General features: G+C 43.7%; 1 protein-coding gene across 1 annotated transcript in view; it reads right to left on the bottom strand.

Moving 5' to 3' along the window:
- Positions 1 to 17,035, bottom strand: part of ELOVL6 (ELOVL fatty acid elongase 6) — a 152,892-nt gene that overhangs the window by 35,923 nt on the left and 99,934 nt on the right. The window contains exon 2 of the mRNA XM_004703308.3: positions 15,866 to 15,997. Coding sequence (XP_004703365.1) covers positions 15,866 to 15,997 — 132 coding nt within the window. The remainder of the gene's footprint in view (positions 1 to 15,865; positions 15,998 to 17,035) is intronic.

Genomic DNA, 17,035 nt, shown 5'->3' with positions numbered 1-17,035 from the left:
AAGAAAACGCTGTGCAGAACCTTTATTCTGCAGCACCCGGAGTAGGCCTGAGTCACAATGACTCAACAGTAATGAGACTAAAGAATCAAAACAAAAAACATAACATCTTAAAAAAAACAACATGAAAACACCATAGAGCACACACGGTGTCATCTTGAACCATGAATTGGAGTCGGCTTGAAAACAATAAAGTGATGTCCATTCAATATTAAAACCGTCCGTGCGACTCCAGCTTTCCCAAAGTCTTTCCACAAATTACGTGAAGTCCTAGGAACCCAAAGAGCTGGCCAAAATAGCCAAAGGGTAGATGCGCCTGTCTTTCTTTCTCCTTGCAGTAGCTGTGGTGTGAGGACTGCATTTTATTAGTCAGAGCACACGGACCACTTCTGAGAAAACGGTTCTTGTCGGGCGCTGTTGGGTCCCTTCCAACTCACAGAGGCCTTACATGCAGGAGACTGAAACCCCGCCCGGCCCGGACCCATCTCAATTCTCAATAATTACATGAAGATTTTTAAAGTGATCAACACAGTTTACAAACACCGTGACCCTTCACTCAGTCTTACCTCAAGACAAGCTTTAACGGCCATGCTTTAGGGGTTATTATAGGTCCACGCTAAATTGTCATGCAACTTTTTCCAGAATGCCCATATTGTTTTTCAACCAAATTTCGAAAGAGCTTTAAGACTCCAACTAATGAAAAGGACGTTTGGGTAAAAGGATCTAAAATATCTTACATGTTTGCTGTGTCAAGTTGTTATAGCACCTGGAATACAAACAATTATTGAAGTCATACTTCTGTCCAAAGGCAAATATTTTATTCACTGGGTTACAGATGATCAGAAATCATGGAAAAAGAAACTCCAACTAACTTACAATTATTGGACGGGCTTGCACTAAACTATCGCCAATAAATATCCATGGAGAGCGAGAGCCAAGGCTTTGGCTGTATGTTTGGTTTGGTTTTGTTCCTGCGTTTTTTCCATTTTTATGCAGAGAATCATTTTGATAGCTAGAAAGAGAAAATACTTAGTAGAAGAAAGTAATCGTAGCTACAGGGGGGCCTTTCAAATAGAGAATAAACAGGGAGCCAAGTGGCTGTGGTTCTGGGTGACTAAGAGGTCATTTGTTGCCTCCCATGTGAGTAACCTGCCGCTCTTTTCCAAGTCCGCACGCTTTACAGACTCAGCGCTATGCAGAAACGATTACATCTATAGCAAAGTGGGATGCATTTTCAACGTTTGCCCTGTTTGGACTAAGTCACTACACTGCGGGGGTGAGGGCAGGAAACACATACATCAGGGAGGTCTAGAGGACCCCAGAGCACTGAAGGTCGGTCGGTGACCTTCAGTAAGGACACCCAGCTAAGGGGGCGTCAGAGGCTGCTGCAGTGCCATTTGCAAAGCAGGGTGATGTTCTCTGGCTTCTCCTCAGTCAGCCCCTTTCGGAGCTTGGAATGCTCCCTGTGTGTTCCTTTAAAAACAACAACAAAAACAAGCAAAATACCAAGAACTCACTAACTGGATCTAATTAACTTCTGGGGAATACTTCAAATTCTTAGACTTGGTTCTTTAAACCCAAGTGAAAAAGCTTCCCCGTTTTTCCCATTGGGAAGAAATGCAGGCAGCTTTACTCAGCTCGCTCTATTTCTCTTAGCAAGTTCCATATGTATTGAGCACCATTTGGGCACTAGAGACACAACCAAAAAAAAAAAAAGGTCTTGAGTACTAAGGAAAAAAAATAAAAATAAACCAGGAGAGGAGCACAGGGTATGTGCTGGGAAATACTGTGACTTTATGTCGGAGGAAGGCCTCTCAATAAGAGAGCACCTTGTTGAGAAGGTGAAGCTTGGGCACAGAGCTAAAGGAGGTGAGGTGAAGGACAAGCCATTAGAAGCTCTCTGGGTAAAGAAGAGTGCGAGCAGAAGGGACCAGGAGGATGAGGGTCTTGAAACCGCAGCATTGGTAGAATGGTAGAGGAACAGCAGGGAGGTTGGCTAGGCTGATGAGAGGAGAGAGTGGGAGCAATCAGAGTCAACAAAGGCTGGGTTCCAGAGTGCCCTGCAAGCACTTGGAAGGTACCCGAAATGACATGTCCATTCTTGATTTCTTGAAGCCTCTATTTTTATAGGAGTCAAATAAAGACTGGATCAGGGCAGGCCCGAGACAGTAGATAATCAACAAACAAACCCACAGTCACACGGCTGATTCTGACTCATAGCAACCCACGAAGCAAAGCAAAACTGCTCTTTAAGGGTTTTGAAGAGACTACAAAGTTTTATGGGAGCAGTTCATCTTCCCCACCTGGGAGCGACTAGTGGGTTTGAATTTTGGGTTGTATCAGAGCTTCAACTCTGAGTACCCCGTTTGTATTTCACTGTGCATGACTGTGAAATCCCAAATCCATTTGCAGGATCCTCACCTGGATGTAGGCTCCGTTAAATCCCTTCTGACCATTTACTAGGGATGAGAACTGTCTTGCCCTTAGGAAGGGTGTATTGGAAAGCGGATTTCATCACTCCTTCTCCAGCCAGCCCAAGAGGGGCAGTTTTCCTTTGGGCTATGTCCTTGATGGTGCCCCAGAGCACTGAGGGTCACAGTCATGAGTCATGCCAACTGCATTGGTCTTGCACGGTCATCCAATTAACCTCATGTACGAGTCCTGATCATGGCCCTGGCCCCATTTCTGTATCCCACCTGTGACTGGGATGCATTGTTTTGCCACCAATCATGAGTCTCTGACAGCTTTCTTGGCATTCCATGCCTTCTTTCAGCAGTGTGGCTATGAATCCTTGGAAGCCATTTTGGGCTCATACCAATGGCCTCCTTCATTCAGATGTGTCTTTGGCTTGTCTTTATTTATTAGGGTTTAATAAATATTCTCCTTAAATTATTTTTCAGATTGAGGTCTCTCTCGTACCCTAAATCCTGGCTAGCAAGCCCACTTAGAGCTCACTCTGCCACCAGGTGATACAAGAAAGACCAATAAAGTATAAAAAGTATAACGACTGAAAACATAAATTGCATGGTGTTATGGATTGAATATGGTGGTGCAGTGGACTACATATTGAGTTGCTAGCCACAAGGTCAACAGTTCAAACCCACCAGTGGCTCCGAAGGAAAAAGAGGAGGGAGGATGTCTGTTCCTATAATGATTGAAGAGCCTCAGAAACCCAATTAGGCAGTTCTTCTCTATTCTATAGGGTCACTATGAGCAGAATCAACTCCATGACAGTGAGCCTGTTTTCACTGAGGGACTGAATTGTGCCCCCCCTAAAAGACACGCTGTAAATCCTAACCTGCAGCTAGAATGTGCTGGGAAGAGCTGGACTGGGACCCACAAGGCTGAAAGCACCAGCGCTCCCATGAAGAGAGGCACCTCTGCACCTCCTGGGATCCGGAATTGGATGACAGCAAGCGGCGCTCCTGGTTATGGTTCCATTCAGAACTGGGGTCCTTTGTCATGTTAATGAAGCAGGTCAGTGCCGGGGGTGGGGTGGGGGGGGGCCTGTTTGGAGTCAATCTCTTGAGCTATAAGAGATTAAATAGCAAGCAGTGACAGGGGAAGGAAGACATGGAGCCACATGAAGAATGTGGTGGAGCAGAACCTGGGGGAGATGAGGAGACCTTCCCCCAGAGCTGACAAACAGAGCCTTGCCCTATTTATGTTTCTTAAAGGGACTTATTCGTGGTATTTCTGTGCTAGCAGGACTAGATGAGTAAGACATGTGGGGACAGACAGTTAATTGCTTAATGAACTGCTTGAAAGACTACTGGCCACGGGTGAGTTGCTCACTAATTCAGGAACTGTGCGTGTTAAGTCTAGAGACAGCAAGCCACAATTGTCGATGCAGAAAATCAGCCTATCTGGAAGTTCCTCAGTAAGACAGTGCATATCAGGCTTTCCAAAAAGTCATGGGACAATGCAATTAGAATAATGGAGCTGTTCCACAAACTTTTGAAGTCCCTTATATATCCGACTTACATGATATCGAAAAGACCAAGTGCAAAGACTAAGAAAAGTTAGAAATGGGCAAATGTGAGCATTAACAGAGACATACTATGTTTAGTGAGCAGTAACAGAGACATACTATGTGGGCTTGGATGGAAAATGAGTCTTGGTCACTGGTGAAAAAGTAGTTTAAAGAAAGGTGGTCATTTCTTAAGGCCGGTTTCCCAAGGGTCATAAGCAATTGGCAACAGAGTTCAACTGAAGTTTAACCAAAGAAATGATGCAGAATGTAAAGTGACTTGAATATAGAAATCCCGGAAGTCATACCACTTAACAGCTGCATTTATTCAGATGTGAAGAAACCACAGGACTGGAGGGTCCAGCATGGAAATGAAGAGGTACAGGAAGTTATTCAAGATATTGAAAAACAAGACTTGTTAAAGATATGGGTGCTGACTATTAAAACAAACACCATCTGGGGTCGGTCTTAAACACTTGTCTTCAAACAAGCTTCCATCTAAGTGTGGTGCCAAGTAAGCCGACATGGAAGAAACATACCAGCCTGTGGGATTCAAAGATTATACATAATAAAATCCAAATCCAAAGGAGGGAGTGGCATCAGAGCTTAAATTGTTAACACCCAGTGTGCAGAAGGCTACGGAAGACAGTGGGGACCAAAAATCCATTTGCAGGGTCCACATGTGGATTAAGTCTCCAGTGAGTTCCTCTGACCACAGACCAGGGATGTGAACAGCCTTGCTACCATGCGGACTGCAGTGGATTTGGGCAGAGGGGTAGATGGTGGTGGTGGTGGTGCAGGTGTTGGTATCTTGACTGTGCTGATGGTTTCTTGGGGTGTTATGTGAAGGGAGGTTGGGGGGAAATGGGGAGCTGACAACCGTGACTAGAAGAAGAAAATGTTCTAAAACTGTGGAGATGATTTTACAACTGTTTTTTATTATGATGGAACTACTGAATTACATGTTGTGTGAATTATATGGCAATAAAACGATAAATAAATAGAATTGATACCACCTGATGATAGACTGAAGGCGTTATTTGTATACTTTGAATGACCTGATGATGTTCCCTTGGAAAACCACGGTAAGATTTGGGAGTAAACAGAATATATATATAAAAGATTCTGTCTCAATATTTTAAACCCAAGTGATGGTAAGTCAAATCTTTGGAACCGTGGTTTCTTGTTGACCTCGTCTGAAACCCCAGATTTGTTAGGGGCTGAGCTGCAGCAAATGGTCTTTAGTATTCTTCCCTTTTCTGTTTTACTGAGCCCACACAAATTCTCCACAGGTTAAAAAATAGAAGGTTCATTTCATTATCACCAAACCGGGGCAGTTTTGAGTGTAAAAGAGGAGCTATGAATAATTACACGGAGACACTGGCCTAATACACAGACTGTCTAGAGCCAACTGGGATGGATGGACTCCCGTGTAAAAGCCTGACGGAGAGTTGCCATTTCTTATTTTTAGTATTTCTTTCCGTTTTTCAAAAGGCGAAAAGCGATTCCATTAGTGCCATTTTACCGAGATTTGAGGCCAGAGCCTTTTCTGACAAAAAATCGAGTTTCAGGCATCTGAAAGCTAAAGAGTGACAAGGAGGTACTAGTGCCATGTAACTCCTCTCTATTACCTGTAGCTGCTAACCTGTGGAGGCCTTAGGAGGAGAGGAGACTCTGGGAACCCCAGGGGCAGCACTGGAAGTTGATCGGGGGTGGGGGTGCGGCACCCCAGCAGCGATTTACGAGAGTTTCCCCTGCCGATGTCTCTGGGGGCTGGAGAGAGCGCACAGCACCTGTGCCTAACATGTGATGCGCACACACGTCCAGCGTGTGGGGACAGCAGGGAGAAGGGCTTGCTTTGTTTTGTAGCTTCAAGCCGTTTGCCTCGTTTAGCGATGAACAATAACAAAGCTGCTATGTAAGCTGAGTGTAATGGCAGTGCTCGGGTCGACAGATTCAAGTACAACTGCAAATGCAGAACAAGGCCCTAAACTTTGATAGCAGAGATTGTTTTTTTTATTGATGAGAATGTTACCGTGGTATCCTCGTCAAGGAAGGCAGGCAATTTCGGAAGAACGGGGCTGTGACAATGGGCTCAGACACATGAGTGGTTGCCCAGATTTGACAGGACCTGGCCCCATGTCATTCTGTTCGACACGGAGTCTATGAGGCGGAGGCTTGGGGTCACGACGCCACGAGAAGGCAGGGATTATTTCTCTGATGGCAGTGGGCTTATTTGCTTCGACTATATGAAGCTTTTCGCTTTGCTGGTTTGTTGGGCTCCTCCCCCTTCCCTCTTCGATGTGCAAACGGACTGCCATGAAGTAGACTCAGCCTTCTCACCGTGACCGTCTAAGACAGGGGAGACGTGCCTTAGTGTGTTCCCAAGGCTGGCACTCTTCATAGGAGTAGAAAACCTCATCTTTCTTCCATGGAGCTCCTAGTGGTTTCTAACTGCTGACCTTGTGTGAGCAGCTCACCCTGTAACCGCCACACCACCAGGGCTCCTGTTTTCCAGGATACAGGAGGGAGAAACCTGTCCTGTTATCTTTCTGACACAGCCTGGCCGTTTCAAGCCATCAGGATGCAGTGTCATTCCTAGTCTCAATGATTGAATTTTTCAATAAACAAATAGGCAATGTAAGGGGAGGAAAAAAATCCATTTGAATCTGCAAAGAAAGGCAAACTTTGATGCACTCTGCCTTCGGAGAAGAGTGGATGCCCATTAGCTGTGAGTGTAAAACTGACAGAGAAGGCACTGCGATTGTGATTCCTGCATCAGAACGAAGGCATTTGAGCGATGAGCACTTCCTACCGTTTCTTTCATAAAACAGCGCACGCGCATGAGGGAAGGAAAGACACAAAGCACGAACAGAGATAAGGTCGGATTTTAAAGCTGATGTTAGCATAAAGATCTACCAGATCTTGATTAAAAATAGGCCAACCAAGAGTACCATCTGGCCCAAACCAAACCCTCTGTCATGGTGTCGATCCTGGCTCATCTCAACGCTACAGAAGATGGAGTTGAACTGCTTCTTTGAGTTTCCTTGATGATCAATCTTTAAGTGAGCAGATAGCCTCCTCTTTCTGTGGGGTTGAACAGCCAACCATGCAGCTAACAGGCCAGCGCTTACCCGACAGCACCTCCAGGGCTCCTGCTCTGTGACCCAAAGTCTCCAAACACTAATGACAGAGTCAGCAGGAGATAAATGACAAATGGGCAGAAAAGAAAGTCTCAGACTAATTATTGCACTTAACTCAGGCTCACAATCCAAATTCACTGCCATCGAGTGGACTCCGGGTCCTCCTGACCTTATAAGGACAGACTAGAACTGCTCCCCCGGTGGGCTTCGGAGAGTGTAACTCTTTACAGGAGTAGAAAGCCTCATCTTTCTCCCTCAGAGCGGCTAGTGATGTGGAACTGTTGACCTTGTGGCTGACAGCCTGACCCAGTCTGTCACCAGGTGTCCATACAACAAAAGACGCTCTCCATTCTAGTTACATGTCCACTATGAGTGGGGAGGGATCAAGAGGATACAGTGTTTCCATTTTGATACAAGTTGGTTTACTTAATGCACCTAGATTACGCTTTATTATAAATGCACATAAGATTATGTTTTAACATAATCTTATAAATTGGCTACAATTGTTACTATCTCTGCTGAAAAAGAGATTTTTTAAAAAAAATTATGTTTTCAACTTGCTTGACTGGTTTATAATAATATAGATATTAAACTGAAGGACTTGAAGCCCCTTCCTAGTCTCCCTGATCACATTTGCGTCTCCTAACCCAGCATCACAGATACTCACCATCCGGACGTCCTGACAGACAGTTCTGTGCCGTCTGTCAACTTGTGGGTGATAAACATTCTTATGAAAATTAACAAACTTTTCCTAAGCCCAGTATTGTTCAGCAGCTTGCTGTTTTTAAATACTCACCATTTCGCTTTTAGAGTTGCAGTGGTTACACATTGGGCTGCCAACATCAAGGTCGGCAGTTCAAAGTCTTCTGGGGAGAAGGATGGGACTTTCTACTCCCATTAAGAGTTACAGTTGAGCTGGAAACACAGGGAATCCAGGACAGATTAAGCTCCTCAGGACCAATAATGAGAGTAGCGATATCAGGAGGGGAAGCGGAAGGTGGGGGGAGAAATGGAAAACCAAACACAATGATCTACATATAACCCCTTCTCTGGGGGGCGGACAACAGAAAAGTAGGTGAAGGGAGACATCAGTCAGTGTAAGACATGACAAAATAATAATAATTATTAAGGGTTCATGAGAGAAGGTGGTGAATGAGGAGCAGATACCAAGGGCTCAAGTAGAAAGCAAATGTTTTGAAAATGATGGTGGCAACATATATACAAATGTGCTTGACACAATGGATGGATGTACAGATTGTGATAAGAGCTGTATGAGCCCCCGATAAAACGATTTAAAAAAAAGTTACAGTCTTGGAAACTCAGTGAACTTGGGAGGTTTTTTTTGGTTTTCTTTCTTTGTTCCCTTGACCTTCTGGGTGATTTCCTTAAACATGTGAAATTTACAATGTGTTATCCATAAAACATGAGCTTGTGTTTTACATATAATACTTATATAGTTTATGTAGCCATCACTGCTTAGATCATTTATCTCTGTGAATTAAGTGGGACCACTTTCGGCAACCATAAAACAGGACAAGAGAGACTTGTATCTAAATTAATCGAGGTGTTCTGAAATTTGTCATTTTCATGATACCATTTTTCACAGAACAAAGATGTCCCCAACACAGGTTCTAACATGCCACGCTTTTCCCATCTGAGTCGTTCAGTTGGCTTTATTATATGTTTACTGGCCTTTCAAATGAGGCAACTGGTAGTAACTTCTTCAGGTACTAAATACTGATGTGTAAATGTTGTTGTCAGTAGATACCAGACATCCGATGACTTGATTAAACCAGTCACCTGCTCTGGAAAGCTAAATATGCTTTTTCTGGAGAGAGTGTTCTGTGCTGTATATAAAGTGCTTTGTTCATCAAAGTCCTTCTAGGGGGAAAGGTGGAATAATTTCCTACTCATCTAACCACAATTTATACTTAACTTTGAGATAAATTTTAATAACAATGAAATAGGCCAGAAAGCAAAAATGGGATTCAATTGAAAACTGCTGGTTAATAACCAGGCAAGAAGTCAAATTACAAAGCGTGAAACACCTGGCTTTGTGCAAATAAAGCATAAAACAATTGAGGCCAGAGTGAATTACCAGGAAACTGTAGTAAGCAAATTTTAAACAAGTGTGATACTGGCAATATAAATATGCAGCGCCAAGTCATCCTCTCATGAGAATGTACGCTGACTAGAAACCGGCTTTGATCCGTTCTGGGTCAGGGACCTCGAGATGGCACCTGGGAGCTCCTTACACTGCTGTGCTGAAGCAAACACCGCTGGACAGGTAACTGGTCAAGTCTGCTCGTATCAGATGCACACACATCTTCCTCCAATCTGGAGGCATTTGAAAGTATTAAATACGTGTATAAGTATCCTTTACAAATGAACTGTAGTAGCTCCACTGAGCTGTCAGAGCAATTAGACTCAGTGATTCAGCAGAGGTGAGAATGGGTGCTAGGCACCTTGGTGTACATCTGGGACTCACTGTCTTATCATCTAACAAGGCAGACACTAACTGTGCCTCCTTTTCAATCAAGAATTAACTAATCTGAAGGATTTACTCATTCAAATCACCACAAGAATTTCCCCCCTAAATATTTACCTTAAGGAAAAGGTCAAACATCTAGGGCCATCAAGTTAAAAAAAATGCTGATCCTCAGGCTGGACAGGGTATAGATTGGAAGAGGCTGCTGGACGGACAGGGCAGGCATGTCTACAAAGACGAATCAACTCACCAGAGTGGATGGTTTGGCTCTGGTTTTAAAAAGTGAACCACAGAGAAGCCATTCTTAAATGAAATCCATTCTGGGCCTCAGGGAACATAAACAGTCATATCTAATCATCAAAGCCTGTGCAGTTTTCAATAAATTACACCGAGGATAGCTTCTATGAATTCTGCTATTATTTTCCATCTAAACTCAAAGGTCAAAAAAAAAGGAGAATAAGAATATTTTGCCTGTTCATGCCAAAACAGTACAATGAAAAAACAAAACAAAATGAACCAAACAAATAAAAAAGACCCCACCACACTCTGAAGGACATTGGTCATCAAGGGAGGATATTTGTTTCGGTATCAGTCAATCAATTCCATTATCTTACGGTGCAGGGAGGCACACGGAAGGAGTGCATATTAGACCCTTAAGCTACCACTAATTGCAGATCATCTAATACAGGGAAGTCTCATGAGTATGATATACTTTTATATTAGACACTATGGATGGATGGATGGATGGATGGATGGATGGATGGGAAAACGTATGAATTAATTTAAGAGAAGAATTTTAATAAAAAAACCCTAGCCTTGTAATAATTAGTTATCCTTCAACTAAGAAGATTCTTACTACAATTCATCCAAATATCTATTAGTGAGGAGAGCACATTTTTGATGAATGTTTTATATCAACTTCGTGTAGCCAAAGATCCTGGATGTCAAAGGAAAGTAGCCAACACTATGTGGGGATTGAAAGGTAAGGAGAGAAATAACTACCCACACATGTGATTGGTTTTAGAAAACTCTTTAAATGCAGGAAAACCAAAGCACAAAATAAACAGCAAGTATCATCCACATTATCTTAGCTACTGCATTCATTTTAAATGACACATCACAGGAAAAAATTGAAGTCCTTTTTATTTCTATGTCCCTAGTTTTTAAGAACCAAGCTCCACATGCACCGTGATTCAGCGGTGGTGTTTGATTATATTAGGCACCAGGGTAAATAAATACTGGTAAGAATTTTCCTCTATCTGTTCATGAACACATTTAACTACCAGTAATACCTCTACAAATAGTTAAATGTGTTAATGAACAGATAGATGTTTTATGTCTAGGATTAAGATTTTCATAAATGTTATCATATAAAAGGCATAAACGTTGTCTTCTCTAGGTTGCCTGCTTCACGTAATTAATTGTTGGCCGACATTCTTTTAATTGTAAAGGAGCCACAATATACCATGTTCAGTTAGTAACATATAGAATTCCATTACCCATGCTTTCAAATTTCCAGCTTAGAATATTGCAATTAACTCTTTACAAAAGACTAGGCTGTCCATGTTTGTGCTCTTCCATGTAGTTCTGGCTCACTTTATGTTTTATTCAAAATGCAGAGGAAGTAGGTAACATAACTAACACGAATAACAGAAACATGGGGGAAGGGAGCCAGCGGACTGTGTACAGTGTGACAGTAATAGTAATTCATAATTTAGCAAAAGCTCATGGGGATGGAAGCGTGGGGGAGGGAGAGAACAAAAGAGGAGCTGATAGCGAGGGCTCCAGTAGAAAGAAAATGTTTTGAAAATGATGGTGGTAACATATGTACCACAGGGCTTGATATACTTGATGTATGATTGTTGCAAGAGATGTAAGAGCCCTCAATAAAGTGAGTTATTGAAAAAAAGCATGAAATCAAAGAGGGAGCAAGGCGACTCAAAATCTGAAGTTAGTCGTAGGGTACTTGGTGACCATGGTCTGCCTCTTATGAAACAAGGAGAACGATTGGCTGACACTGGAAAAAGAATGAGAACTCGCTAGTCTGCTATGTGAATGATATGTATTAGCACCAACTTAGGGGCAGATTCCACGTTTGACTTCTGAGAAGGTGTAGAAAGAAGAGCTAACAGCATAAAGGAGCACCCCCAGACCCAGCGCCAGTTACCACTGACCCCATGTGTCTCAGAGTAGAGCTGGGTTCCATACGAGCTTCAAAAGGTGATTCTTTTGAAGGACGTAGAAGGCCAAGCCTTTCTTTCAAGGCATCGTCAGTCTTCCGGTAAGCAGCTGAGCATGTTAAAGTCTTTGTACCATGCAGGGAACTCAACTGCCCAGATTAACCTGTTGCCATTGTTGGACTACAAAACAAGCAAGCATGAGTCTACTCCTGCTTACTGACGAATCTGTAGCGAGCAGTTGCACATTTTTGCACCATATCCAAGAGTCTGCTTCTAGGGTATGGCTGCCATCTGATTCTCCCCCAGCCACGCACAGAAACAACGTCTCTTTTCAAATTCACAGCCCCTCACAGGGATGGAACACCCAGGAAACAAAGTAAGCATGGACTGGCTTGTGCTTACTTACTACCCTGTGGAGAACAATTCCACACGGTTTCACATCTTTGATGTGGTGGAAAACATAAGCAAGATAAAGTTTGGTTACTGGGTAATGCACTTCGCCTGCCCAATGCCCTCAAGTCAATTCTGCAGTGACCCTGTCTCTAACTTGGATCCTCATGGCTCTAAGGAACGACAGCTCCTGGGGAAAATGCTGGTTCCAACTGTGGACCAAAATTACAAAAGAAGCCTAAAAGAGGTGTCATGCCCAAAGTCAAACTTGGAGCACTCCTCGTATGAAAGGGCTTTAACTTGAAGAAACTCCCATTGTCCCAGATGAGATAACCTATCACTAAAAGAACAATATCGGCAATGGCCGTAGACACATCCAAAAGATCACTGAAGGTAAAAACATTAAATATATAGTAACTTTATCGTTCACATGTTAGGTAATGAAATCATTTGAGGGGATAGTGTTGAGGAACATGTTAAATGTGAACAAAGTATCGAGCTTTCATGCTGCCTTTTTGGTAACATATCTCTGACACACAGAGATATTTCAGGATAACGTAATAATTATCAGGGTGCCCTGGTGATAAAGCATGTCAAATGGTAGGACCCGAACTGCAAGGTCACACCCTCCAGCGATTTCAAGAAAGATGAGGCTGTCTGCCCCAGTAAAGGTTTATACTCTCAAAATGGAAAGGAGCAGTTCTATGCTGCCCCGTGGGGTCACTGAGAGGCAGACTAGACTAACCGTGGGTTGGTGGGGTGAGTTGAGAAAGGCAAATATCTTCTGGTAGGACCACTTGTCAAATACTAAATTGGAAAATAATCCACACAATCTGCTCTGGGGAAAACTGAGAGGAAAATAACCTGGTTTCTTCAAAGGTGAGATTCAAAGGGTAGTGAAGAAAGAATCTGTACATGAAAAGAGATCAACCGATAGAAATGTATGGGTCTCATTTGGATCTAGATCCTTGCAAATAATGGTTTAAAAAATCACTTGAGATAACCATGAAAATCTAATCATCCCTGAGTGTGCCATCAAAGCCATCCTGGCTCATAGCAAACGCTCTGAGACCCTTACTTGACCAATTACAGGAACGCACCTCTAGTATCGTCAGAACATTTTAAGTCAGGATTACAGGTATAACTCAAACCCAACGCAAAGTGACTCTACAGGACACCAGTGATGGTTAGGGATTATGTCACCTTAGACACTCTGAGTTGGTGTAGGGATGGATCCTAACCTACCGGTACCAACTGAATTGCAGCCTGATGACATTTTCTTGGTATGATAAGCCTTTTACTATAAGAGAGGTGGGGCAGTGGAATCCTCTTTGGTCCTTCCCCTCCTGCCAAGCTCAGTCTTATGTCTGGTCCTTGAGATCCTCTTGTCTCACCTGATGACTCCAGGCGGACTTTGACCTCGGTATCCACCAGCCTGTGCCTCCCTGCTCCCCTTCCCCAATGGCTCTGCCTCATGATCCTGCTTCCTGTTTGTCAGCATCCAGAAGCCTGACTTGAACCAGACTGGACTTACCTTTCTCTGCAACCTGTTTCTTGATATAAATCACATACAAGTGTCACTGGTTTTGTTTTTCGGTCGAACCTAACCAGACACACTCCACCAGACACATTCTGACCTTATCATGTCAAAATCATCTAGGAGGAGTGAATGCTAAGTAGGAGTACAGGAGTCCTGGTTCTGTGCCCGGCTGTGAATGAGCAGGCTGAAGCCACCAGTCACTCTGCAGGAGGAAGGTGTGGCAGCCTGCTTGGCTATGGCAGCAGCCGTGGGAATCCTCCCCGCTTCTACTCTGTCCAGCAGAGTCACTGTGAGTCAGAGCCCTCAAACAACAAACCAACCAACAAGCAGGGGAACCAAACGTATTGTAGACTGTGGTCTGTTTAGATGTGTGAAAAGTTTAAAAAACGAAAGATACAGACGGAGGGCACATTGAAAATAGGTAAAAATCCCGAAAGGCCTCCTTTGGATCAAGATACATCCCCCCTGCAAACAACAGAAGGGCATAGGTAGGGCATACCCCGTGAAACATCGATGTAAAGGAAAAAGGAAGATGCTACTTTATATGACTTGGCCCAGACTACAGAGGAGTCTCTTAATGACAAATCCCAAATCATGAGTACCTCAAGCCTTAGAAAGCCTTATAAAAAGAAGCCCCGGGAGCACTGTGATTAAATGCTCAGCTGCTAACTGAAAGGCTGATTGTTCAAACCCACCAGCCACTCCCTGGGAAAGAACGTGCTTCCCTAAAGATTAGTTCGGCACAGGGTCACTAGGGGTCAGAATTGCCTCGATGGCCATGGGGTTTTGTGCTTTTTTAAAAATGTATTTTTAATTGCTTTATAAAACATACCAAATCGAAGGTATACATTGAAGCTGCAGGAAATGGGCATTTTAGGTACAAAGATCTAACATAATAAAGGTATGTATAATAACATCACTGGGATGTATGGGAAATTCTTCTCGTCTGATCATTTTCAATAAGCTAGGTAAGTAAATTGGTCTTTATGTAATGTCCCTTCCCCAACTTCCTAAAAATGTAGAAGGAACTTGAAGCCCTGGCTCACCTCAGTCCTAAGTGAAAGTTTGGACGATTGCATGATGACTTTGGACAAGACGGAGAGGTGGCCAGAAAGTTCTCAAAATAAAGAAACCAAGCAGAGGGTGGCCACGATGGTTGCCACAATGGTTTTCTCTCCGGACTTGGAGGTGCTCCATAACCCACAGAGAAACGCTAGGATTCTTGTGACGTCAGCTATGTGTGTCGTGGTAAAACAGTTCATACACAATAGGAAACATACAACGAAACATTCCTACATGTGAAAAGGGAGCGTTCGTAACTTGCAGTCTAGCCGGGCTCCCACCTGTCCCCAAAGCCTTGTTATGAACTTGCTGCTTTTGACAAGCAAAAACCGATATAGAACAGGTGCCTCTGTTATTGCTGCAGATAAATTAGGGGCACCTGCTTGGATGCCAGCTGTGTACTAATTAATCTTGCGATTGCTGAGATAACCAAATTATCACAAAACTGGAAAGACTCCTTCCAGCTTCTGGAGAAACGCGTTTGGTGTGGTGGCTGACAGGTATCCAGAGACAGACCAATCCGTGCCACCAGCCTGTGTGGTGAGTTCTGCCAGATGCGGTCGAAAAGGGTGCATGAGCATCTGTGTTTGAGGGGGCTGTAGGCGTCTGGCTGGAGCAAGGCTCCTGAGCATGCAGAACAAAGTGTCCTCTGGCCCAGTGGCGCAGACACCAACACATGCCCGGTGTTGGAGGGCCATCTTTGGACTACTCGAGAACAACATGTCCATCACACCTGAGCCCGACACCCTACACTAGACTCCAGCATTTTCCTGCTGTGGCTTTCCGGGAAGCCCTTCGTCTGTATTTATGGAGCAGAAATAACGGGATGGAGGCAGCGCTTCAGTCCCAAACAGATGGGTGGGATCCGTGCACCATCCATGTGGACAAGACAGAAGATGGCCCGAGAGCACTCAAAAGAAAGCGACTGGGAATGACCAGCAAGGCAGCTTGGTTTGCAATGCAGGCTGTTCTCTCAGCTGGGCTTGTCTGTGAGTCCTCAAGGTACTCAATACTCAAAGGACACACCCACAGGCTGCGGTCTGTCCTGAAGTCGGATGCACCGGTTCATCCGATAGGAGAATGAGACGAACTTACCTGAAGACTGCCAGGGTCAGAGACCAGAGTACTAATGGTTTCCTCAGTTCAAACTTGGCCCGTTTGTTCATTAGGTGCCGGCCACCAAATATAAAGGCAGCATACAGAGCAGAGAACAGGAACGATTTCTTCCTGCGAACAGACAGTGAACAAAAGCTTAGGAAATAAGAACCCTCCAGCAATTCTTTGCAGCAACCAGTTTTCTTCCCGTAATAGAAAACTGAACAACAAAAAAGCTTACGCATTACTTAACTTCAAGCAATCCCGTTTATTAACAACAACACATCAACTCTTTCTACCAATTCTCCTCCTTTTGAAGGCACAGTTCTCGGGGATGTGCCCTCCTCGTGGCAGGGAGGAAGTGTGGTTGGTCCGTTTTTGGACATGCCTTTCTGTGGAGACCTTCCTTGCCAAATGAGGCCATCAGAAGCAGAACCGGAAGCACACTGAGCACCATGCCAGGCTTCTGTCTCCCTTCTTCTCGAGTTCCATGGATTTGACAATGCTCACAATATAGCAACGCCAAGTTTCCTGAGCGAACACTGACAGTTTGATAAGCCCACTAATCGCTAAATTTTCCAAGAGAATCAACTTAATTGGAAATAAATGATTGGTAAAAGAGTTGTGTCCTGGGAAAATAAAGACCATGGGTGAATGTTATTAAAATAGGCTGGCCTTAGAGTCATCTTTGACGATGTGAAACATTCCAAGGTAAGCTATAACATGGTGTCTAACTCTCCAACATAGATTCTTGAAATGCTCTCCACCAAAGCAGGCCTGTATTAGGTATCAGTATTAGGAATAATAGCAGTCGCAGTCGCCAGACACCATACAACGTAATAGGGAGCACTGAGAACCACCTATGAAGTACATGTGCCCCAAATTCTTGAATATGAATACAATCAAAGCTCTTCATCTATTTATAGGACATACATGAGGGGGAAAAGGCAGAGCAGAGGAAAGCTATCGAACAAATGTGAACCATAAATACTCAGCAGGGCAAGTGAACTGTAACCCAGTTGGTAGCGTGGAATAAAAATCGGAATGGTTCCCGATTTAGGGAGCTAATAACCAAATATAATGTGTACAATATTTCGGGATCCTTATTTGACCAATTATAAAACACATTTCTCTTATAGTCAGAACATTTTAAGTCAGGATTACAGGTAT

This window comes from Echinops telfairi, unplaced genomic scaffold, assembly GCF_000313985.2.
Source record: "Echinops telfairi isolate 266 unplaced genomic scaffold, ASM31398v2 ScPeMD7_7468;HRSCAF=8506_0, whole genome shotgun sequence".
NCBI classification, from domain to species: Eukaryota; Metazoa; Chordata; class Mammalia; order Afrosoricida; family Tenrecidae; genus Echinops; species Echinops telfairi.
Note: the sequence above shows the minus strand (reverse complement) of the source record. Positions and strands in the feature narration are given on the sequence as shown.